The sequence below is a fragment of the Belonocnema kinseyi genome, chromosome 4 (genome assembly GCF_010883055.1).
Source record: "Belonocnema kinseyi isolate 2016_QV_RU_SX_M_011 chromosome 4, B_treatae_v1, whole genome shotgun sequence".
NCBI classification, from domain to species: Eukaryota; Metazoa; Arthropoda; class Insecta; order Hymenoptera; family Cynipidae; genus Belonocnema; species Belonocnema kinseyi.
This window is the reverse complement of record NC_046660.1, coordinates 81,434,561-81,459,925: the sequence shown is the minus strand read 5'-3', so window position 1 is coordinate 81,459,925 and position 25,365 is coordinate 81,434,561. Positions and strand designations below refer to the sequence as shown.

At 25.3% G+C, this 25,365-nt stretch overlaps 1 protein-coding gene across 2 annotated transcripts in view; it reads left to right on the top strand.

The window, feature by feature from the left end:
* LOC117171207 (insulin-degrading enzyme) overlaps positions 1-25,365 on the top strand; it is a 33,911-nt gene that overhangs the window by 6,103 nt on the left and 2,443 nt on the right. For both annotated transcript variants that reach the window (XM_033358291.1, XM_033358292.1), the window contains exons 3-13: positions 1,482-1,982; positions 2,089-2,291; positions 6,045-6,293; positions 6,366-6,758; positions 6,850-6,959; positions 12,418-12,562; positions 12,646-12,756; positions 16,620-16,740; positions 16,976-17,194; positions 21,225-21,517; positions 23,372-23,581. In XM_033358291.1, the coding sequence (XP_033214182.1) occupies positions 1,482-1,982; positions 2,089-2,291; positions 6,045-6,293; positions 6,366-6,758; positions 6,850-6,959; positions 12,418-12,562; positions 12,646-12,756; positions 16,620-16,740; positions 16,976-17,194; positions 21,225-21,517; positions 23,372-23,581 (2,555 nt within the window). The remainder of the gene's footprint in view (positions 1-1,481; positions 1,983-2,088; positions 2,292-6,044; positions 6,294-6,365; positions 6,759-6,849; positions 6,960-12,417; positions 12,563-12,645; positions 12,757-16,619; positions 16,741-16,975; positions 17,195-21,224; positions 21,518-23,371; positions 23,582-25,365) is intronic.

Genomic DNA, 25,365 nt, shown 5'->3' with positions numbered 1-25,365 from the left:
TTTCTCTTTTAGTTCAAAATTCTACTATTTGGTTGAAAGTTCATGCATTTGGTTAAAAATTCATTTGATTGAAAATTCATTTTTCTTGGTAGAAAACTTATCTTTGTGGTTGGAAAATCAACTAATTTGTTAAAATTTCATCCATTTTGTTGAAAATGCAATACCTCGAAGTTGTCATAATACATAGATTTACCATTTCTTACAGTAAACATCTTTCTTGCGTAAGATCTTCCATTATCCCCTCCTCGTCCGCATAAGATTATCCCCCAAATTGTCTGACCTAATTTGTGTATGGCCCCTTGTAAAATTCTGTTTGAAGTTTTTACTCACTATATTTAAATTAAATATTGAAACAATTTTTTTTTGTTATAACATTATTGTACTTTTAATGTACGTTTGTATTCATATCGGAAAGAAAAATTCATAACGGTCAGGGAAAACAAAATATTTATCAAGCAAAAGTCAGTGAAATTCATGTGGAATTGGAAAAAGGGAAGCTATTTGTACTGAAAAAGGGGAAATACTTAATTTAATACTCTTGAGTGGAGTTGGAAAAGGCAAATACATGTTAAAACACTTTAAAACAATAAAAAATTAATGTTAAAAAAAATAAAAGTTTTTAAGAGCTGGAAAGGGGCTTTTTGGGGAAATATTGCGGAAGAGGGGTAATTTTTGCGGAAAAATGACAAAAAAATTGATTTAATTATGTTCAAAAATTCTTAATTATTCAGAAGATATTAAAAACAAAAAACTTGGGGAAGGGGATCGATATTGTTAAAGAAACTTGGGAACAGGGGATCGATGTTTAATAAACTTGGGGAAAAGGGGTCGAAAAAAACACTTGGAATATGATTCGACATTTAAATAATTAAAAAACTTGTAGAAAAACAATTAAATTAAAAAACTTGGATAATTAAAATAATCCTCCTCTTACTGATATTTACCAGAAATTCATTGGGATACTCTGCAATTGGAATGATAGAAATAAAAGACACTTGGGATTGTCATTCTTACACGAAATTAATTGAAATATTAAAAAGTTGGAAAAGGGATTGGTATATTTAGACGAAATAGCTACATATTTGGAAAACAGGATGATAACTAATTAAAAAAGGGAGAAAAAGATTGAAAAATTAAAAAACTTTGGAAAAGGGGGATAGATAGATCTGAAATTCAGCCTGAGCGAGCTAAAGTACTTTTAAATTGTAAACGGTGATCTAACCTATTAATAATTAATGTAAATAATTCAGAATTGGAAAGTCGCATTATCAGAACCCTTTAAAACTTTAATTTTTAATGTAAGGAGTTTTTTAAATCTTTAAACTCTTGGAAATATTATTAACAAATCTAAAAGAAAGATTTAAAGTGTAAATGTAATCTCTGATCTGGATGAAATAAAACGCAAATTAAATGAACTAATGAAAAAAAATTAATGAACTCGTTGAAACAATGAATATTAATCTTGAGATACATTTTTCAAGGTCACATGAGCGATCCACCAGAATTACCGGGACTCGCTCACTTTTGCGAGCACATGTTGTTCCTTGGAACGAAAAAATATCCCGAGGAAAATGATTACAATATGTATCTTTCGCAAAATGGAGGTGGTTCAAACGCAGCAACATACATGGACCACACGAATTATTATTTCGATATAAATCCCGATAATCTCGAGGGAGCTTTAGACCGATTTTCTCAGTTTTTTCTCCATCCTCTCTTTACTGAATCTGCAACGGAACGAGAAGTGAAAGCTGTTCATTTTGAGCACGAGAAAAATTTGGCGAACGATACCTGGCGTTTGAATCAACTGGATAAGTCATCAGCAGATCCAAAACATCCATATTCTGGATTTGGAACTGGCAGTAAAGACACACTGGATATTATTCCTAAACAGAAAAATATGGATGTTCGCCAGGAATTGCTTAATTTTCACAATAAATGGTATTCTGCGAATATCATGGCGTTAAGTGTTCTTGGCAAAGGTAATTTTCAATAAAATATATTTTACAAATCAAGAATATTCAGTTTCTATTTAAAAAACGGATCTTCAATTGCTAGAGAAACCTGTAAAAATATATTCTTTTTCAGAGAGTTTGGACGATCTCGAGAAAATGGTTGTGGAAATGTTTGCCGACGTGGAAAATAAAAGCGTCAAAGCACCAAAATGGCCTGAGCATCCTTTTCACGAGGAACATTTTCAGTGCAAATGGTTCATCGTACCAATAAAAGATGTCCGAAATTTAAACATCACTTTCCCAATCCCTGATCTACAGGAACATTACCGCTCAGCAGTAAGCTTTTTTCTCTTTTCGAAAAAAAATAATAAATAATTTAACAGAGTCATTTTATTGTTCATAATTGAAGAATTTGCCATTGCAAAGCAATACAATTTAATGAATTTAAATTTCTATTCTTACAAATTGAAGTATTCCAGTTAAAATATTCGAAATTGCGTCACTTTCTATCGTATACATTAAATTTTGTAGAGTCTGAAATTGTAAATATTAAAAATTAAAAAGTCTTAAAATATAAATATTAAAAGTTAAATGATTGAAGAGTTTTTAATGTTGACAAATTTCAATTAAAAATGATGAATTTTACATGTTTCACGATTAAACATATTTAAAATTGAAAACTCTTGATTTTTGGCGTTCAAAATCAAGACATTTTTAGAATTTTTACTTATACTTCTTTAAAATTAAAGAAATATAAACTGCAAATCGTTTAAATTGACAAATTTTCAAATTGTAGAACTTTAAATTGTTAATCTTTAAAATAATGTTTAAAAGTTTGCAATTAAAAATCTTTAAATTGAAAAGTTTTCAATTGTAGCTATTAAAATGGTAGAACTTCAAATTGTAAGTAACTAAAAAGTTCTTAATTGTTTACAATTAAAAATTCTGTAATTTTAATTACTTACATTCGATATTTATTTAATTTAAAAATTTTTAAATAGAAAACTTGACTTTTGACTTCAAACATCATCCAAATGTAAGAACTTTATTTTATAAATCTATCAAATTCAACAGTATTTAGTCAACTGTTTCTTAAATTGTAGAACTTTGAATTCTAAACCTTTAAAATTGAAGAGTTTTTAATTTTGACAAATTAAAATGAAAAAATATGTAATTTTGATGATTCACATTCGGTATTCTTTAATTTAGAAAATTTATAATTGTAAATTTGACTTTTGATTACCAAAATAATAAAAATTTAAGATTTTTTATTTATACATTGCTGAAATTTAAGTTTTGAATTAATACTCTTTAAAATTGAAGAACTTTAAAATGTAAGTGTTTAAAATTGAAGTTTTTAAGTTTTGCAATTTACTATTAAAAATTATGTCTTTTTGATGCTTTAAATTCGATGATTGTAGAATTTTGATGATTTGAAATTGAAAACTAGAGTTTTCATCTTGAAAATCATCCGTATTTAAGAATTTTTGTTTATACATCTTTAAAATTGAAGAGTTTTTAATTTTCAAAATTTATAACGAAAACTTATGTAAGTTTCAAGTTTTATAATTTAAGTACGAAATTTCTTCAATTCGGATGATTTGGAATTGAAAACTTGACTTTTGATTTCGAAAATCATCCAACTTTAAGATTTTTCAATTATAACTCTTTCAAATTGTAGAACTTTGAATTGTAAAGCTTTTAAATTGAAGGATTTTAATTTTTGACAATTTACAATTAAAATTTGTACATGTTTAAACTTTTACAATTAAAATTTCTGTAAATTTGATAATTTACGTACGAAATGTATGAATTTGGAAGATTTAGAATTGAAAATTTGACTTGTGATTTCCAAAATTATCCAAACTTAAGATTTTTTATTTATACATTTCTGAAATTTAGGTTTTGAATTATAACTCTTTAAAATGGAAGAACTTTAAAATGTAAAAGTTTAAAATATAGTTTTCAATTCTTATCATTTACAATTAAAAATTATACATGTTTTAAATTTCACAATACAAAATGTTGTAATTTTGTTCATTTACATTCGACACTTTTTGACTTTGAAAGATTTGGAATTGAAAACTTGAATTTTGATCTTCAAAATCATTCCTATTTACGCATGTGTACTTATACATCTTTAAAATTGAAAAAAACATGAAAAATTATGTAAATCTTAAGCATTACAATTAAAAATTCGATAAATTCGATAATTTACATACGAAATTTCTTGAGTTTGGTAGATTTATGATTGAAAACTTGACTTTCGATCTTCAATATGATCAAAATTTAATCATTTTTACTTGCACATCCTTAAAATTGAAGAGTTTCCAACTGTAACACTTCTAAATGGTTGAATTGTAAATAGTAAATAATTCATAAATTTTAACAATTTAAAATTAAAAATGATGTAATTTTGATGCTTTAAATTCGACATCTTTAGAATTTTGAGGATTTAAAATTGAAAACTAGACTTTTGATCTTCAAAACCATCCATGTTTAAAAATTTGTGTTTATGCATCTTTAAAATTCATGAGTTTTTAATTTTTTAAATTTATAATGAAAACTTATTTAAGTTTCAATTTTTACGATTTACATACAAAATTTCTTCAATTTGGATGATTTGAAATTCAAAATTTGACTTTTGATCTTCAAACTTATCAAAGTTTACAAATTTTCATTTAAAAATCTTTAAAATTGAGGTGTTTTTTGTAACAGTTAAAAGTGGTAGAATTACAAATTGTAAACAATTGAAGAGTTTTAATTTTTCCCAATAAAAATTCGTTAACTTTGGTGAGTTACATTCGAAACTTTGTTAACTTGAAAAATTTACAATTGAAAATTTTACTTTTGCTTTCCAAAATCATCCAACTTTAAGATTTTTTATTTCTACATCTCTTAAATTTAAGATTTTTCAATTATAACTCTTTTTTTTCTTTCTTTGAAATTGTAGAACTTTGTATTTTAAACTTTCAAGTTGAAGACTTTTCGATTTTGACTATTTAAAATTAAAATTTATACATGTTTTAAGTTTTACAATTTAAAATTCTGTAAAATTCATGATTTTCATACGAAATTTTTTGAATTCGGAAGATTTGGAATTGAATACTTGACTTTTGAACTTCAGTATGATAAAAATTTAATAATTTTTATTTATACATCTTTAAAATTGAAGAGTTTTCAATTGGAACGCTAAATCTATTCAATTATTAAATTCAATTTGGAAGATTTGGAATTAAAAACTGGTCTTTGATCTTCAAAAATCATCCATATTTAAGAATTTGTATTTATACATGTTTAACATTAAAGAGGTTATAATGTTGAAAATATTAAATTTAAAATTATGCAAGTTGTAGGTTTTACAATTACAAAAGCTGTATTTTTGATCATTTGAATTTGGAATTTCTTCAGTTCGGTAGAGTTAAAATTAAAAAATTTTCTTTTGATAATTAAAAACATACAAATTTTAAGAATTTTTATTTATACATTTTTTAAATTGAAGAGTTTTCAGATGCAAATCTTCAGAATTGAACTATTAAAAAAATTGAAAACTACATCATTTTAAATTATACACATTAAAAATTTAAGGATCTTCAATTACAGATCTTCAAGAAATCTACTAGATAGACCTGTTTCAAGGTGTTTAAAATTTTATGATTTCAAATTATAAACATTAAAAACGAAACCATTCTGTGAATTTTGACTTATAAACATGTTGAAAATGGATCAGTATCAAAAGTTGAAGATATCAGTAAGACTCAGAATCCCATAAAGTCTTTTAAAAACATCTTGTTACAATATAAAATCCCTTATTAACTTGTTTTTCTTTGCTTCTGATTCTTGCCGAAGTAAAATATTATATTTAAATAAAAGTTACAGATTGCTGAAAGCCGACTAAAATCAAAATTAAAACTGTATAAAAGCCGATATAGCGGTATTATTATTTATTCTAAATTACATTTGTTAATTATATTTGATAGTACTTTAAATCGAAACATGTCAGATTTTAATTGGATGATTAGGCAATAAAAATAAGAAACGTGTTTTTGCATTCTCCTCTCAAAAAAACTAAATCATCTTTTTTTTCAGCCTGCGCATTATTTGTCGCATTTATTAGGACACGAAGGGGAAGGATCATTGCTCTCGCTTCTGAAAGCTAAGGGCTGGAGCAGTTCTCTCGTTTCTGGAAGGCGAACTGCTGCTAGAGGTTTCGACTTTTTCAGTGTTTATGTTGATTTAACGGAAGAAGGTCTCGATCATGTTGATGACATCGTAACCATGACCTTCCAGTACATCAATATGCTCAAAAAGGAAGGACCCGTCGAGTGGATATTTAATGTAATTAACTTAATTTTAATCACATAATTTATTTTATTTTATTTTATTTATGAATAACACATGACATTGCAGGAATACAGGGACATTGCGACCATGAATTTCCGTTTCAAGGAGAAGAATTCCCCTCGTAATTATGTGAGTTCTACAGTACAAGCTCTGCAGGAATTTCCAATCAGTGAAGTTCTAAGCGCTCCTCGTCTTTTCACTGAATGGCGACCAGAACTTATTGATCTCGTTCTCGGTTACTTAACTCCAGAAAATATCCGAGTTCAAGTGGTGGCGCAGGCTTTTGAAGAAATGGCGACAGAAGTCGAGCCCTGGTATCAGACGAAATTCAAGAAGGAAAAAATACCTGCGAGTATCATAGAAAAGTGGAGTAATGCTGGATTCAATTCTGAATTAAAATTGCCTGCGAAGAACGAGTTTATCCCTACTGAATTCGATATTAAGTTGGATAATTCTGTTGTAAGTTTGTTTGTGTGTACAAAACAGTAAATTCGTTTATCTTACTAGAATTTAACAAATAATAGGAAAATTGTTTCTTGTACTTTTTTAGGTGGATAAATTTCCGGTAATTATTGAAGATACGCCCTTGATGCGGGTTTGGTTCAAACAAGACGACGAATTCCTCTTGCCTAAAGCGAATCTAACATTCGATTTCGTCAGGTAAGTGTAGATTTTGCACAATTTTACATTAATTTAAAAATATATTGTTCGAGGGATTAGCCACTCGACTTTTGAGTGTACAACGGATTTCAAGATTTAAAAGATTTCACCAAAATTGCATAGATTTGAAAGACTTCACAAAGATTAATGAGATTGCACATAGATTTTCCCAAAATTTCAAAAATTTTGCATATATTTCAAAAGGATTTTAATTTTTTTTTAAGATTTTAAAGTTTCCACAAAGATTTCAAATGTTTCACTAAGATTTCAAAATTTTTCACAAAGATTTTGAGGACTGTCACACAGTCACTTTTATTCATTTTTTTCAAGTAACTTTTTAGTAACTGTTTAAAAAAAAGTCTATAGTCAATTTTATTCAGGAAAGGCTACTTTAGACACTTAAATCCAGCTGAGATTAGATTTTATCTAAAAAAAAAACAACATGAAATGTAATTAATCTATGCATGAAACCTATAACAATATTGGGAATGATTAAACTGCGATGTGCCACCTGGCGACAAAAATTCGAACTAGAAAAAATAGCCACGATTTTAAAGATGCATTTTAATTTGTGCATAAAAGTATTTTAGCAATTTTTTTGTGAAGTTTAAAGTATTTATTGGATAATAAAAATAAGTCTTTATCGGAAACAAAGTGTTTTAGATGGAATTTACATATTATACAGTGAAAAACACACTTTTTGACAGAAATATTTTTTTAAAAAAAAACAATTATTGTTCTCTTTATTGTGATTTTCAAAAGGTCATAAACTTAAATAGACTTATTTTGAGGCAAAAATTAACTCAAAGTAAATTTTGATTAATTTACACATGAATTATTTACTATTTAAAAATCTGATCTAAAAGTTAGGTTAGAATTCGTATTTAAATTCCAGTCATCTATAATTCGTACTCTTGGCATAATATGGATAAAATTGGTTGCTACATCTATTAATATGAAATTTATTTAAGATCAAAATGCATTGAAACACATGAAATAATGAAATAATTGTATGTATATATATATATATATATATATATATTTAAAACATATTTCACAAAAATGTGTTTTTTTCACTGTATAAGATGGAAATTCTATCTAAAACTATTTGTTTTTGATGAATATTTGTTTTCAGTATTTAATCATTGTTTTATACTTCACAAAATAATCGTAAATACACTTTTATGCAAAAATTAAAATACATGTTTAAAATTGTACCTAATAAAATCGAAAATTTTGAAGGGCATTGGTCTGTGACAGCTCAGAAGATTTTAAAATGTTACAAAAAGGTTTAAAAGATTCGAAAGTATTCCACAAAGATTTCCAAAGTTTTCAGAAAAGTTTAAGGATTGGGCAAATATTTCAAAAAGATTTCAACATTTTCAGAAAGATTCCAAGATATTTCAAACATTTAAAAAGATTTCAAAAGATTTTAAAACGTTTTAAAAATATTACAAAAACTTTCAAAAGATTTTAGAAGTTTTCGAAGACTGGCAAATATTTAAGAAAGATTGAAAATATTTCAAAGATATATTTTAAGACATTTCATAAAGATTTCCAACGGTTTCAAAATATTTAAGAGATTTTCAAAGATATCTAATGAATTTAAAGATTTCAAAAATATTTTCAAAGTTTTCAGAACAGTTTAAAGATTGGGCAAATATTTCAAAAAGATTCCAAAATATTTTAAACATTTTAAACATTTTACAAAGATTTCAAAAAATTTTAAAACGTGTCAAAAATATTATAAAAAGTTTCAAAAGATTTTAGAAGATTTCGAAGACTGGCAAATATTTAAGAAACATTGAAAATATTTCAAACTATTTTAAATATCTAAAAGATTTCAAAAATTTCAAAAGATTTCACCACAATTTCAAAAGATTTTAAGACATTTCATAAATATTTCCAACGGTTTAAAATATTTAGGAGATTTTCAAAGATTTCATAAAGATTTCTAAAGATTTCAAAAGTATTTCACAATGATTTCCAAAGTTTTCACAACATTTTAAAGATTGGGCAAATATTTGAAAAAGCTTTCAAAATTTTCAAAAAGATTAGAAAATATTTCAAACATTTTAAAAGAATTTACAAAGATTTTAAAATGTTTCAAAAATATTACAAAAAGTTTCAAGAGATTTTATAAGGTTTCGAAGACTGGCAAATATTTAAGAAAGCTTGAAAATATTTCAAATTATTCCAAATATCTAAAAAATTTCAAAATATTTCACAATGATTTCTAAAGATTTTAAGACATTTCATAAAGATTTCCAACGGTTTCACAATATTTAAGAGATTTTCAAAGATTTCACAAAGATTTCTAATGAATTTAAAGATTTCAAAAATATTTCACAAAGATTTCAAAACAGTTTAAAGATTGGACAAATATTTCAAAATTTTCAAAGAGATTCCAAAATATTTAAACATTTTAAACATTTTACAAAGATTTCAAAATATTTTAAAACGTTTCAAAAATATTACAAAAAGTTTCAAAAGATTTTAGAAGGTTCCAAAGACTGGCAAATATTCAAGAAAGATTGAAAATATTTTAAATTGTTTCAAATATCTAAAACATTTCCATTCAAAAGATTTCACCACTATTTCAAAAGATTTTAAGACATTTCATAAAGATTTCCAATGGTTTCAAAATATTTAAGAGATTTTCAAAGAGTTCGCAAAGATTTCTAAAGATTTTAAAGATTTCAAAGTTTTTACGAAGACCTGTAAATCAGACTTACAGAGTGATCAACCCCTTGCATAGTAGTCTGGAATAGGAGTTTATTGTTCATAATCGCCCACAGGTCGTATTTTTTAACCGATTTAAAGTTTTTTTTTTAGAAATGCTCAGAAATTAATTTTTAAGAGAATTGCGGTTTGCTTTTTTAAAATTTTTTTCACAGAGGAACAATATATAAACAAATATAGTGACAAAATTGACCATTTTAGCTTTGTGAATTTTTATCTCAAGAAAAAATACACATAGAAACTCAATATCAGTCGGAATTATTGCACATGTATTCATAGAACATAATTAATTTTAATAATATTTAACCTAATTATTATGAACAATTTTTATAAACAAATTCTTATGAGTGTTTTTTTATCATAGAAAAAATCGTTTATTTCACGCTAGTTGCTAATATTTTTCATAAGAGTCATAATTTGTAACAAAAAAATTAGCATGAGTTAACAACTATTGTTTTTATAAACATTTCTATAAACAAATTCTTTATAAACGAGTTTTTGTCATAGCTGAATTGATTTTTCTGAACAAAAGTGATTCACAGTTGTCTTTAAAGCCATTTATATACTTTAAGCTTTATCAAACATAAACAATATAGATTGCTTATAACAATTTAGTTAAACAAGTCTCCTAATCGGCCGTTTCCTCGTAGAAAAAAAAAATTTTTTTCTTCAATAATTATTAGAGTGACATTTATTGCGATGACTAACCAACGAAATTAAATAAAGAGTAATTTATATAATTGTTATAAACAATTTGTTTAACAAAACTATGATTTATTTTTTTTACATGCAAAAAGGACGGTTTTCCACTGAAATTATCCGCCAATAAACTAACAGTGATTCCAAAATTGGATATGGGACATTAAATAATAATTTGCGTAATTGTTAATAACAATTGTATCCGGCTTAGAATTTGGTCTTTCTACTTTGCATGCCTGTATTAGGTTCATGGAGTGTATACTACATATTGCTTATCGGTTACAAATCTGCAAATGGAGCATATGCAAGAAAGAGGATAAAGAAACGATGAAAGAAGCTAAGAAAAGAATTTGCAATGAATTTTAAAAGAAGATGGGGTTAATAATTGATCAACCAAGTCAAGGATCTGACAACTCTAATTGTAGTAATACGGCTCGTAGGTTTTTCTCGAATGTTGATCAAGTGTCAGAAATAACTGGAGTAAATAAAGAACTCATTAAAATGTTTAGAAACATACTACAAATGTTAGTTAGTAGTAGAAAAATTCCTCCTCTCTTTTTCAACGAGTATGCTTTTAGGACAGCAAAACTATATGTGGACTTATATCCATGGTACTACATGCCTTCTTCAGTTCATAAAATACTGCCACATGGGGGAAAAGTTATGGAGAATTTTATGCTCCCAATTGGCATGTATTCCAAAGAAGCTTCTGAAGCCAGGAACAAGGATATCAAGTACATTCGACAGTTCAACACACGAATATTCTCTTGATTGCATACTATGCACGATCTAATTCACAAACTCCTTGAGTCCTCAGATCTTTTCATTGCATCCTTGAAGCCTGAACGGGGAAAAAAGTTGAAGTTGAATTTGATCAAGTACTCGATGAACTAATAGAACAATTCGAATCTAAAAATGATTCGAGTTCTAAATCGTAATTTATTTTTTTAAAGTTTTTTATAATAATCTCATTATTATTATAAGTATCAATTTTTTCATTGATTCAATAACACAAATAACATTATCACAAAAATGATTGAAGAAAAAATAACTTTTTTCTACGACCAACCGCAGATTGTCACGCATTGTCTTAAAATTGTTATTAACAATTACGCAAATTATTATTTAATGTCCCATATCAAATTTTGGAATCAATGTTAGTTTATTGTCGGATAATTTCAGTGGAAAACCGTCCTTTTTGCATTTAAAAAAAATAAATCATAGTTTTGTTAAACAAATTATTTATAACAATTATATAAATTATTCTTTATTTAATTTCGTTGGTTAGTCATCGCAATAAATGTCACTCTAATAATTATTGAGGAAAGAAACATTTTTTTCTACGAGGAAACGGCCGATTAGGAGACTTGTTTAACTAAATTGTTATAAACAATCTGTATTGTTTATGTTTGATACAGCTTAAAGTATATCAATGGCTTTAAAGACAACTGTGAATCACTTTTGTTCAAAAAATCAATTCAGCTATGAAAAAAACTCGTTTATAGAAATGTTTATAAAAACAATTGTTGCTAACTCATGCTAATTATTTTGTTACAAATTATGACTCTTATGAAAAATATTAGCAACTAGCGTGAAATAAACTATTTTTTCTATGATAAAAAAAACACTAATAAGAATTTGTTTATAAAAATTGTTTATAATAATTAAGTTAAATATTATTTAAATTAATTATGTTCTATGAATGCATGTGCAATAATTCCGGATGATAGTGAGTTTCTATCTGTATTTTTTCTTGAGATAAAAATTCACAATGTTAAAATGGTCAATTTTGTCACTATATTTGTTTATATATTGTTGCTCTGTGAGAAAAATTAAAAAAAAGCAAACCACAATTCTCTTAAAAATTAATTGCTGAGCATTTCTAAAAAAAAACTTTTAAATAGGTTAAGAAATACGACTTGTGGGCGATTATGAACAGTAAATTCCTATTCCAGGCCACTGTGTCTTGGTACTTTTTTATTTTAAGAATTTGTTTTTAACTATATATAATTTACAGTCCGCTGGCTTATCTCGACCCAGTCAGTTGTAACAATACCTACATGTTTGTCCAACTCTTCCGAGATTCTCTAACCGAATACGCTTACGCTGCGGACTTGGCTGGTTTAAAATGGGAACTCAGTAATAGTAAATACGGCATTACTGTAAGTAATTATTAAATAAAGAATTATATTCTTGATTAAATAAAGAATACAGCTTCGATTTCGCTTTCTTCTTTAAATTTCAGCTGGCAGTTGGAGGCTATGATCACAAACAACTTGTCCTATTAGAAAAGATTATGGACAAAATGGTCAGTTTCTCGATAGACGAGAAAAGATTTGAGATCTTGAAGGAAAACGTTAGTATTGATATTAAATTGCATTTAAAAGGGTTCACAGTCTTTTCCCTATTTCCCTGAGATTTTCCCTTTTTCAAATTCCTCTATCATCCAAAAACTTCCCTCTTTTCCTCTTTTTTCTTTAAATATACGATATTTGACACCACAATTATTCGTTTTACATCTACAAAATTATTCTATTCAAAATTAGAATATGCTACCGCGAGTGGTAAAAGTTTTTTTTAACTTGCAGAATTATCTATTATAATTAATTTAACTTTCTTAAATTCGACTAATTTCAAACTAAACTATCTAGGATTTAAATTAAACTTTAAAGCTAAAATATTTTTTCGTGGACTTAAAAGTTCATACAATTTCAAGCACAATTTTTAGTTGATTACAATGTTTTTGAATATATATTTAATATAATATTTATTTAATGTAAAGATTTATCAAAATGTTAACAATCTTCTTTTTCTTACTTTCTCTCCTCTTACGAAAAATGGTATATTTTTATAAATAGAAACAATTTTTGTTATTTAATAACATAGTTGAATTGTGAATATGTTTCAATATGGTTTGAAACTAAACAATTTTGATTTTTGCAATATTAGAACTTTTCCATACTTTTCAAATTCAACAGTTTCTGAGTCATCAATTGTACATGAAAAATTTTTCAAATGTGGACCATTTTGAGATGAAGGTTTAAAAAATATTATTTAAAATTTAATATTGTGTGACTAAAAAAATTTATGGAAATAGATAATATCTACGACGCGTAAAAAATATTGGCATCCATGCAAACATTCAAATTAGGAAAGTAACAGTTTTTTTCAAAGATATCTTACTAACTAGAACGAATAATTTCTTAAATTAATTAACTCATCTAAAATTTTTTTAGAACTATTAATATTTAAAAATTATATATATTTTAAGGTTTATGTTTTTAATACGCGCGTGCATTTTAATTACACGGTTTTTTAACAAGAAGTTTAATGAGTAATTTAAATTTAATTTATATCCGAGGAATTTCAAATGATTGCTACTTACTTTAATGGGATTTTGCGATTTGAAAGGGTTTACTGAATTTCTAGAGAATTTTAGGGAATAAATTGAATTTCAATTTAAGGGAATTCTATGAATTTCAAAAATTTTAAAGGATTTTCAATTATTTTAAAAGATTCCAAAGAATTTGAATCGCTTTCGTTTCAAAAAATTTTAGAACTTTTAATATTTACAAGTTTGTTATCATGCATTTTTAAATAGTTTGTTTTTAATATTATAAAATAAAAATTCAGGAACGTGAAGAACACGTGGTTTGCTATTTTTTATTTAAATTTAAGTGTATTGAAGAGTTGGATTTCCAATTTAATTTAAAAGTATTAATTGTAGTAAGGATGAAATAACAAATCATGGACAGAAATATCTAATTGTACTTATAAGTAAGACGATGTAATTATTCATGAAAGCATTTTTACGAGAGAAAATAGTCTTGAGTATGGGAACAATTTAAAACATAAAAATTACTTGTTTAACAAATTTGATGTTTTCTCCGAATGTTTTATATCGCTGTGAAAGGATTCTCAACGACCTAAGTATGTCCAATTAAAAAAAGTACATTCTTAAATGGCAGAAATTACTTAACAAATCATTTAATATTATTTAAAAACTATACAATTTATAATAATAAGATTGTCTCTCCTTTTTTTAAAGTAAAAATAATATTTCCCTTATTTATTTCTTTTTTTCGTAAAAAAATGACCCTATCGTCCCTTTTTTTTTAACTTAGGGTCGCCACTAGACCGGGAATTTTACTGATCGGGAAAACCCTGGGAAATTACTGACCATTTCATTAAAAACCGGGAATTTACTCCTGATCGCAGTAAAATTCAAGTTGTCACGATTTCAATAATTTTGGTCACTTTAGAAAATAATTATCGTTTTTATTTTGGCACAGGGAGTTTTCGTAAAGAAATATAATTTCACTTGGAACAGGGAAATTTTCAAAAGAATTATCATTAGGATTTAGAAAAAAGGAATTAAAAAATCCCTGTTCCAAGTCAGAATCTGTGACAATTTGAAAGTTCTCTGTTCCAAATTGTAGATACTTCAAGTACTTTTTAGAGTAGGAGTAGTATTTAAAAAAAAAAAATATTTCTGAATTATAATGTGAAATTTTTGTTATATTGTTCATTGTGAATTCATCTTTTTTAAAGTTACAAATTCTACTACGTGGTTAAAAGTTAAACTCTTTAATTAAAAATTCATTTTTTTGTTTGAAGATTCATCATTTTCATTGAAAATTCATCTCTGGTTGAAAATGTAACTAGTTCGTTGAAAATCAACTTTTTTGACTAAAAATGTAACTGCTTTGCTGAAAATTAATTTTTTTTCTGGGTTAAGAATTATAATTTTAACAGAGGATTCTTATTTTTTGGGGAAAAATAATCTTTTTAATTGAAAATTAATCATTTTGCTATAAGCTTAAACTATTCCAGTTGAAGATTTATCATTTTAGTTAAAATTTAATCTGTTTGGTAGAAAATTAATTTCTTTAATTGAAAATTTAACTGTTTCATTTTTATTTAAAAATTGATCTTTTCTAGTTAAAATTCAACAATTTGGATAAAAATCTGAAGAATCGATTTTTTTATAGAAAATTATATTTTTCTTTGCAAGTTGATTTTCTTGTTTAAAAATTCCTCTTTTCGATTACAAATGTAAATATTCCAGTTAAATATATCTTTTTAGTTGAATTTTCATCTTTTAGGTTGGAAATAAAATTACTTGGTTTAAATTTAAACTCTGAAGCTAAAAATTATTTTATTATTTGAAGATTCATCATTTTAATTGAAAATTCATTTCTTTGGTTGAAATATGAGCTGTTTCATTTAAAACTTGGTTTTTCTTCGCATGAAAAGGATTTTTTTTGTCGAAAATGTAACTTATTTGTTCAAACTTTGTTTCTGTATTGGTTGAAAATTATTTTTTTGTTAGTTGAAAATTCGTCGATTTTGGTATAAGGTTAAACTATTCCAGTTGAACATTTATCATTTGACTTGAAAGTTAATCTGTTTGATAGAAAATTAATTTCTTCAATTTAAAATTTAACTGCTCCATTTTTATTTAAAAAGTGATCTTTTTTAGTTCAAAATTCAACAATTTGGATAAAAATTTGTCTTTTTTAATTGAAAATTGGACTATTTTGTTGAAAATACATATTTTTTGTTAAAGAATCGATTTTTTTTGTTAGAAAATTATCTTGTTCTTTGCAAGTTGATTTTCTTGTGTAAAAATTCCTCTTTTCAGTTAAAAATGTAAGTATTGCAGTTAAATATTTATAACTTTAGTTAAAAATTTATCTTTCTGGTTTAAAATTCCACCATTCCAGTTAAAGATTTACAATTGTGGTTGAAAATTCATCAATTTATTGGAAAAGCGTAACAATTTTTTGTTCGAGTTCCTTTTTTTAAGTTATTTTTTTTGTGGAAAGTAATTTTTCAATTGAAAATTTAACGGATTCTAATTGAATATTCTACAGTTTGAGTTGAAAATTCATCTTTTAGGTTCAGAATTGATCTTTTTTAGTGAAAATTAATTTTTCTATTTATTGAAAATTCAACTATTTCAGTTGACGATTGGTCATTTTAGTTGAAAATGCAACAGTTGTAACCCAAATATTTTCTTGAAAATTCGTATTTTCTGTTGAAAATTAATTTTTTCAACTAAAAGTTTAACTATTCCATTTTTTGTTAAAAATTGATATTTCTAGTGGGAAATTTAAGTATTTGTTTCAAAATATTAATTTATTTTGCAATCCTTTGTTCTGTTGTTTTAAATACAATTGTGATAAAATGTTTAAATAATTGATTTAAATATTCCAGTTCATCAGAGGGTTGAAAAACTTTGAGGCTGAACAACCATATCAGCATGCAGTTTATTATCTCGCGGTTTTGCTGGCAGAACAAGTTTGGGTTAAGGACGAATTGCTAGATGCAAGTTCTCGTACGTTAAAAAAAAATTACAAGTTTTATCAAATCAGTAAATGTGAAATAGAACGTTTTTATTAAGGGATTGTCCATATATTACGTAAGACGTTTTTCTGTTGTTTGAATAAAGACGAAAATAATATTTTTATCAAGTTGAAAAGGACACAGCGATATAAACAAAAGAAAAATGTCTTACGTAATATATGGACGATCCCTAATATATAAGGTGAATTATGATTATTTTTTCTCAGGTTTGACGGTGGAAAGTGTGCGAGAATTTATTCCTCAACTTCTTACAAAAATGCATGTTGAATGTTTGATCCACGGAAACGTAACGAGAGACGAGGCTTTGAAAACAGCAGGACTTATCCAATCGAAATTAACTAATCCAAACGAATCCCATAAAGGAACGATTATACCCCTTCTACCCAGCCAATTGGTCTTGTTTCGAGAAGTTGATTTAGAACACGGTATGTATCTTACGTTTTGATTGCTCTATTAAATGGAAAAGCAAGGATAATATTTTTGATAATGTATAGAAATTGATTTCTTAACTTCTGAATTCATATATATAATTTTCTTACAATATACAAATAATCCAACCGTGGGATTTTTGACACAAAATTAATAATTTCCGACGGAAATTATTAATATAACGTAATATTTTTCAAATATTGTACATATTCTTTGGAATCGAATGATTTTTATTAACAATAACAATTTTAGACGATTAATTCTTGACCGATTCTTATGTTTTTTTACGCGCAGATTTAATCCCTGCGAAATGATTCCTGTAAAGAACCTTTAACTGAATTGTTTGGCATAGAAAACCTGGAATCATTAAAATTTCGAAGAACCTTTAAACTTCGAACGTTACAATTTTAATTGTTGTATTTGAAAAATGCTTAATTTGTAAGTGAAAATTTTAAATTTCGATGTATAATTTACAAATGAACATTTGTAGAAAAAATTTGAGTAATTTTAAGAGATATTTAGGAGTTTGAAAAAGATAAAAAATTATCATGCAAATTTTAGAAAGTTTTCTTAAAATCTTCTCGAATCTTTTTTGAAAATTTTGTTTAAATCTTTAAAAAAGTTTTTAAATATTCTCATAAAATAATTTTTCAAAATGAGAAATTATTTTTAATTTTCCTAGGAGTTTTAAGAAAACTTGTTTATTCCTTTGAAGCCTTTCACGATTCTTGAAAAGAATCTAAGTTTTTTGTTTAAAATCTGCGAAAATCTACGTTTTTTTTTATCATTATATCATTTATGCTATCATTTGAAGTTTTACATTAAGTTTGAATCTTTTCAAAACTTCTACATATCTCTTAAAATTACTCAAATTTCGTCTACAAATAATAAATGTTCAATTGTTATTTATACATCCAAATTGTAAAGAAATTGGCTAAAATTTGCAGGATTTTCTGAAAATTGTAGAAAAAATTCAATTCATTTTGACAGATATTTAGAAAATCTGAAAAAATTTCCAAAATAATTTTAAATTTAAAACCAATTTCAAACAATTTCAAGATTCCTCAAGATTTCGAAATAAAATTTTGAAGCTTTCCAAGGATGTTTCAACTATTTCAAAAGAAAATAATTGAATTTCTAATTTAAGAAGTATTCAGTTAAATTTTTTTCAATTTTTCAATATTTGATGTTTCTATTTAAAATTTAAAATTAAATTTTAATGTTCATAGATTGGTTTTTTAATTTAGAGCATTCAAAATGATAACCTGAATTTATATTTTTTATATTGAAAAATGTTAGTACCTTCAATTTTATACACGTAAATTATTGAGCATTTCATACAACAATTTTTAATAAAAAACTTTTAAATTTTGTAGCTTTAGTGTTCCATTTTTAAAATTTTATTGACCGTGAAAAATGTTTGCGAACCTGGAAAACCCCGGGAAATGACAGGGAATTTATTTCGTCGATTAAAGCGGCCATCCTGAATTTATATAAACAATTATTTTTATACTTTATCTTGATTAAAGACGCCTATATATCTCTTAGTAGTTTTTTCATAATGATTATTTTAATGCATCTTTATAGTGGTACTTAAATAAGTAACTTTGTCATTTTCACTTAATATTATTATTAAATAATAATAGAAAATAGTAACTTTTATAAACAAAGTATTTAATAAAAATTATTTTACTATGGAAATAATAGGTTTGTTCATCACGTATACTTTATGTCGAGATATTTTTGTAACATAAAATATAAATTAAGCGACCAGTACGATAAACAGATTTAAATTATTGATAAATATGAATACATTTCAATAAATAGTAACATACTTGTAATACAAGAACAGTAACAATTTTATATCATTATATAATAAGATTAATTGAGAATTACTGACAAAGTTACTTATTTCAGTACCCCTATCAAGACTATCCAGATGAATTAAAATAATCATTACGAAAAAACCGCTTATTCAAAAGTAAAATAGCTATACATGACTGTTTACTTGAAATATTGTTAATAACAATAACAATTGCGAGTCGGTGCCACGCTTCTTTGATGAAATATAAAAATACTGTAAAAAAATTTGTTTATCAGAATATTTATAATAATGATAATTGTTAACGAATAGTTACTTTCCATTCTAAATACTGGCACTAAGAGATATTTAGGTATTTTTAATCAAGATCAAATTTTGTTGTTGCTGTTAAGCATCGCATGAAAATAATTTTGTATACATTTTGTATAAAAATTGGCTTCAATCTTAAACTGAATATTTATGTTCCTGAAGTGCAATAAAATTCCAATAATTCTGATAGATAATTAATTCTTTTAAGTACTTTTTTAGAAGAAAACAAATATTATTCGTAAAATGTCAAATTTTGACGAAACATAGAGAAATGACCGGAAATTTAATTTAAAACATACAAATTTACTTCTGCTGGCAGTAAAATTCAAGTTTTTATTATTTTAGTAATTTTGGTCAATTTAGAAAAGTGATTTCTACTTTATCTAGAGTCGCAGATTTGTTCGATTATCTCAGTTTACTCTAATTAAATCATAATATATTACTGAATTTCTATTTTATTTATTTAGAGATTAAACTAGTTTTTTGAAAATCTATGTACTTTGTGAAAAATTCGCCTTTTTTGTAGAAAATTAATATTTATGGTTAAAAATTCATCTGTTTAGTATAAAATTCAACTATTCCAGTTGAAGATTTATCATTTTAGTTTAAAAATTCATCAGTTGGGTTACAAATAAATTTCTTCCACTGAAAATTTAAATGTTCATTTTTGGTTGAAAATTGATCTTTTCTTGTTCAAAATTCAACAATTTTGATGAAAATTTGTCTTTTTTTAATTGAAAATTAAACTAATTCGTTGAAAATAAACGTATTTGGTTAAAAATCGATTTTTTTGTAGAAAATTATATTTTTCTTTGCAAGTTAATCTTCTTGATTGAAAATGGTTATTTTCCTTTAAAAATTTAAGTATAAAAGTTAAATATTTATAATTTTAGTTTAAAATTCATGTTTTAGGTTGGAAATAAGATTACTTGATTGAAAATTGAACTTGTTTTTTTTTATGATGAAAAGTAATTTTTATCGAAAATTTGTTTCTTTTTTGGTTGTAGATTATTTTGTTTTTTAAACTGAAGATGTAACTATTATTCGAGTTTAATATTCTATCATTTTAGACAAATATTCATCTCTTTGGTTGAACATTCATTTTTTGACTGAAAATGATAATTATTCCATTTTTGTTTGAAAATGATCTTTTTTAGCTGAAAATTGTAGATATTCTTTGCAATCGAATATTTTATTAAAAATACTAAAAATAATTTCCGATGAGAAACTTTAACATAACAAAACCGCAGAATTGTAAATATTCTTCAAAATCTTTTAAAATATGTAATTTTTATCAAATTAAAAATACCAGTTTGCGACGAAAACTACTAACATAATACAAAATTTTTAAATGGTTCTAAATCTTGGTTAAATTATAATGATTGTTGTTTTAAAACACCACTTTTTGTGTAAAGAGCGTTTTGTCTATAACGATGTTTGTTTGTTAATTTTCATTTCCTATGAAAAAACAACAAAACCTAAAAAAAATGAAACTGTTTGAGTCTTCTTCGAAACTTTATCATTTTATATTACAATTATTTTAAAAAAAATACGAGTTGCCATACAAAAAAGCACTATCAGAAAACATGTATAATATTTACATAATTTATTAGATAATTTGAAAGTTTTAATTAAACTGCGCAATAGTATTAAAAAGCACCAATGTTTATCAATTCGCATATAAGATGTTCTTTGATTTTTCTGAATGAAAGGGATTATTTGTAGTGTTAATTTTCAAAATTTCAAATTTAAGATATGAAATAACTTTAAGAAATGAAAAGATGATCAGGTTTTCAACAACAACGATTGCGAGATATTAAAGATGTGTCGTTACATCCTTTTTTTGTCTCAGATAAGATTTGAATAACCTAATTTATTTTTTAAATTATTAACAGGTCGCCACTTTTTGTACGAAATCGTGAACAAACTCCATAAAAGTTCCTGCACCGAGGTTTATTACCAGAGCGGATTACAATCAACGGAGTCAAACATGCTTCTCGAATTATTCGCTCAAATTATTTCCGAGCCATGCTTCAAAGTTTTGCGAACAGATGAGCAATTAGGATATATTGTTTTTAGTGGAATAAGAAAAACAAACGGAGCTCAAGGTCTGAGAATTATTGTACAAAGCGATAAGCATCCTAAGTACGTTGAGGAAAGAATAGACAAGTTCATGGAATCGATGCAGGTGCGAAACAATAGTCATTTAAAACTGTGAATTTATTTTTTGACCGCGAATTTGACAAATTTTTAGAAGAAAAATCTATCCAATTACTTGAAATGAAAAACATGATATAATTGCAATTTAAAATAAGATTAATTTCAACTTTTTTTAATGGTGAGTTCAATTGTTAACAACAATTGACAGTTTTCCATTTTAGGTATTTATTTTAAAGCGCAGATTTTAAATTTAAAGTATTTTAAAATTCAGTTTTTACGGGTCAAACAATTCATAATTAAAAGCGATTGAATTTGAATTTTAAAAAAACACACATTTTGGGTTGATTCAAGTTTCTGAATCTGTACAAAATTAAACAATTTACAGATTTTTACGTTGAAAATTGAACTGTTTCAATTCAAGAGCCTCAGTTGTTAAAAAAATTTAAACGCCTGAAACTTTATAAATTATTTTCTATTTTCAAATGATTAACAATTTTTTTCAGTCGTAAAATATTCGATCTTTAACGCATTCAATTTGAAATTTGTAATATTTAGCAATATTTGACTATTCATTCAAAAAAATTATATTTGTAATTGAAAGTCTTGAATTTTGATGTATAAAAAAAATTGAACAGTTAATATTTTGAAACGACTTGAGATTAAAATAATTTAACTCAAAACTATTTTTGTATAATAAAAACGTTTGAATTTCCCTATTCTAATGATAAGCGATGGGGAGAAATTTTGGTATTTAATTTTAATTCGAATTAGAATAGGACATTTTTAGTCTTTTACATTTTTATTAAACAGAAGGCCGTCAGATTTGATTTTCAAACATGTTTATTAAGTTAGAAACAAATAAATTTTAGTTTTTAATTTTTGTTGAACTGGGATATTTTATATTTTCAAGATTGTTATCGAGTTTGAAAGAAGGACATTTCGGTTGTTCAATATTTTATCAATTGGAAGAACATTGTTTTATTTTTTATATTTTTATAGACTTGGATGGGATGAAATTTTGTTTATAAATTTTTTTTTGAATTGGAAGAGGCCTTTTTTATCTTATCATTTGAGTTTTTACTCGAATTTAAAAAATGGTGATTTTTTATTTTTAATATTCTTATTTTTAACAATTCTATTGAATTGGAAGAGAGGAAACTTCAATTTGAATTTTTTTCTGAATTGGAATAGGGACGTTTTTTTGTTTTCAAGTTTTTTTTTTATCGAGTTTTAAGGGAAGAAATTTTCTTTTAATTTTTTTCTGAATTGGAAGAGCCAATTTTTTCTTTTAAACATTGTTATTGAGTAAGAGGAGGGGAAGATTTAGTATTTTTTAAATTCAGATGAAAGGGAGTTACTTTTTATTATCAATTTTGTACTGAATTGGAAGAGGTACATGCTTTATTTTTAACATTTTTGTTAATGTTCATTGAAAATAATAGCGTGGATTTATATTTTTTTAACGAAAAATCTTTTAACTGTTCAATTTATAAAAGTTTAAGATTTTGCAGTTGAATGGTATTTAATTTAAAAATTTTCAATTGGAAAACGTTAAAAGCTTCAATTTTATATGTGTGAATTGTGGACCGTTTGAATACAAAATTCTGAATTGAAGATTTTTTAACTTCAATTTTAAATGTTGAAAACTCAAAAGAGTTCCAGTTTAAGTGCTTTAATTTGTAGTTAAGTTTTGCTTTCTTCAAATGAACAATTATTTAGTTCTACGATTTGAAATTTTTTAATTTCAATGAACGCGAGCAACTTTTTCTAACCGTGAAATGACCGAGAATTTTTTTTCTCCATTAAAACGGCCATCGTAAAAATATAAAAATATATATTTCACGTTTTACTAATTAATAATTCTTTAATTTATTTTTCATAGGAGCATATAACGAAAATGGAGGATGAGGAGTTTAACAAGCATAAAGAATCGCTGGCTGTGCAAAGACTTGAAAAACCGAAGATGATGGGAACATTATCTGCAGTCTTTTGGAATGAAATCTCCTCTCAGCAGTACAATTTCGATCGAGCGAATATCGAAGTTGCTTATTTGAGGACAATCACTAAAGAGCAGATCCTCAAATTCTTCGAGGTAATTTTATAAATTAAGAACTTCTAGTTTTAAATTTAAATCTTTAAATCTCTTAATTTATTAAATCATTGCTCAGACTTCACACTATTTCCCCTATTCCCCACTTTTATCAAATAATTTCTCATATTCCCCCTGTTTTCATGAATGTTTCCCCTTTCCCCATTTTCTCTTTTTTTTAGCTTAAATGGTGACTAAAGTAATAGAACCCAATAAGAAAATCGAACTATTTTTTGTTGAAAGTTTTTTCCTTAAAATTTATTAATTTAGTATTCTTTTTTTGGTGCAGAATTGATCTCTTTGGTTACAAATTTTATTATTTGGTTGAAATTTTAATTATTTGATTAAAAATTCAATAATTTTGTTAAAAAGGCATCCTTTCAATTTTTTTTATAAATTTCATCATTTTCATTTTATACAAAATTCGCTTTTTTTATTGAAAATTACACGATTTGTTTAAAATTTTGTTATTTTTTAGTTGCAAATTTGTGTTCTTGGTTTTAAAAATCATCCAGTTTGGCTAAAAATGCAAGTACTTAGATAAAAAAGAATTTTTTTGGTTAAGGAATCAACATTTTTGTTGCATTTGATCTTTTTGGTTGCAGTGTCAACTATTACATTTTTCGTTAAGAATACATTTTTATTTATTAAAAATTCAACTGCATGGTTGAAAATTGAACCAATTAATTGAAAGTTGTACTACTTTGTTAAAAAGTCATTTTTGGTTAAAAAATTTATCTTTTTAGTTGAATTTTTTTTAAATTAACTTTTTTGATTGAATTTCATATTTCTGAGTTTAAAATTCACCAGTTTTGTCGAAAATCCATTTTTTAGGTTTAAAAATTCATCTCTTTTGCTATAAATTCAATCTTTTTCGCTAAAAAATGCAACTGTTTAGTTGCAAATTAATTATGTTTTTGAGGAGAATTCAAATATTTTGTTCAAAACTCGTCTTTTTTTGGGTTGAGTTTAACTGCTTTTTATTTAAAATTAGAATTTTTGTTTGGTTGAAATATTAATTAATACATTTTTCATTGAAATTTGATCTTTTTGGTCGAAAATTCAACTGTTTTGTCGAACATTTGCCTTTTTGAATAGAAAGTTGTTCCTTTTGATTTGAAAATTCATCTTTGGTAGAAAATTCATTTGTTTTGGTCGAAAGTTCATATTTTTTAATTGAAAAGTCTACTATTATATTTTTGGTACAGAGTTCATCTCTTTTGGCTGAAAATTCAATTATTTTGTTAAAAATTCAAATATTTGGTTAAAATATAATATTTTGTTAAAAACTAATATTTTTTAGATAAAAATGTAACTTGGTTTGGTTTAAAAATTCATTTCTTTTGGTTGAAAATGCAAGTGTTTGGTTGACAATTAATTTGTTTTGGTTAAGAATTCCACCATTTTTGTTGCAAATTCATATTTCTGGCTGTAGTATCAACTATTACATTTTTCGTTGAGAATTCATCTTTATTGGTTAAAAATTCAACTTGCTGGTTGAAAGTTGAACTACTTTGTTAAAAATTCATATTTTGGTTGAAATTTTTTTTTTTTGTAAAAATTATTTTTGTTGTTGAAAATTAACTTTTTTATTGGACCTTCATATTTTTGGGTTGAACATTTAACATTTTCGTTGAAAATACATTTTTTATATTTAAAAATTCATCTCGTTTGGTATAAATTTAATCTTTTTCGCTTAAAAATGCAACTGTATATTTGCAAATTATTTTTTTTTAAGATGTTTCAAATATTTTATTCAAAATTCGTCTTTTTCTGGGGGGGGGGGG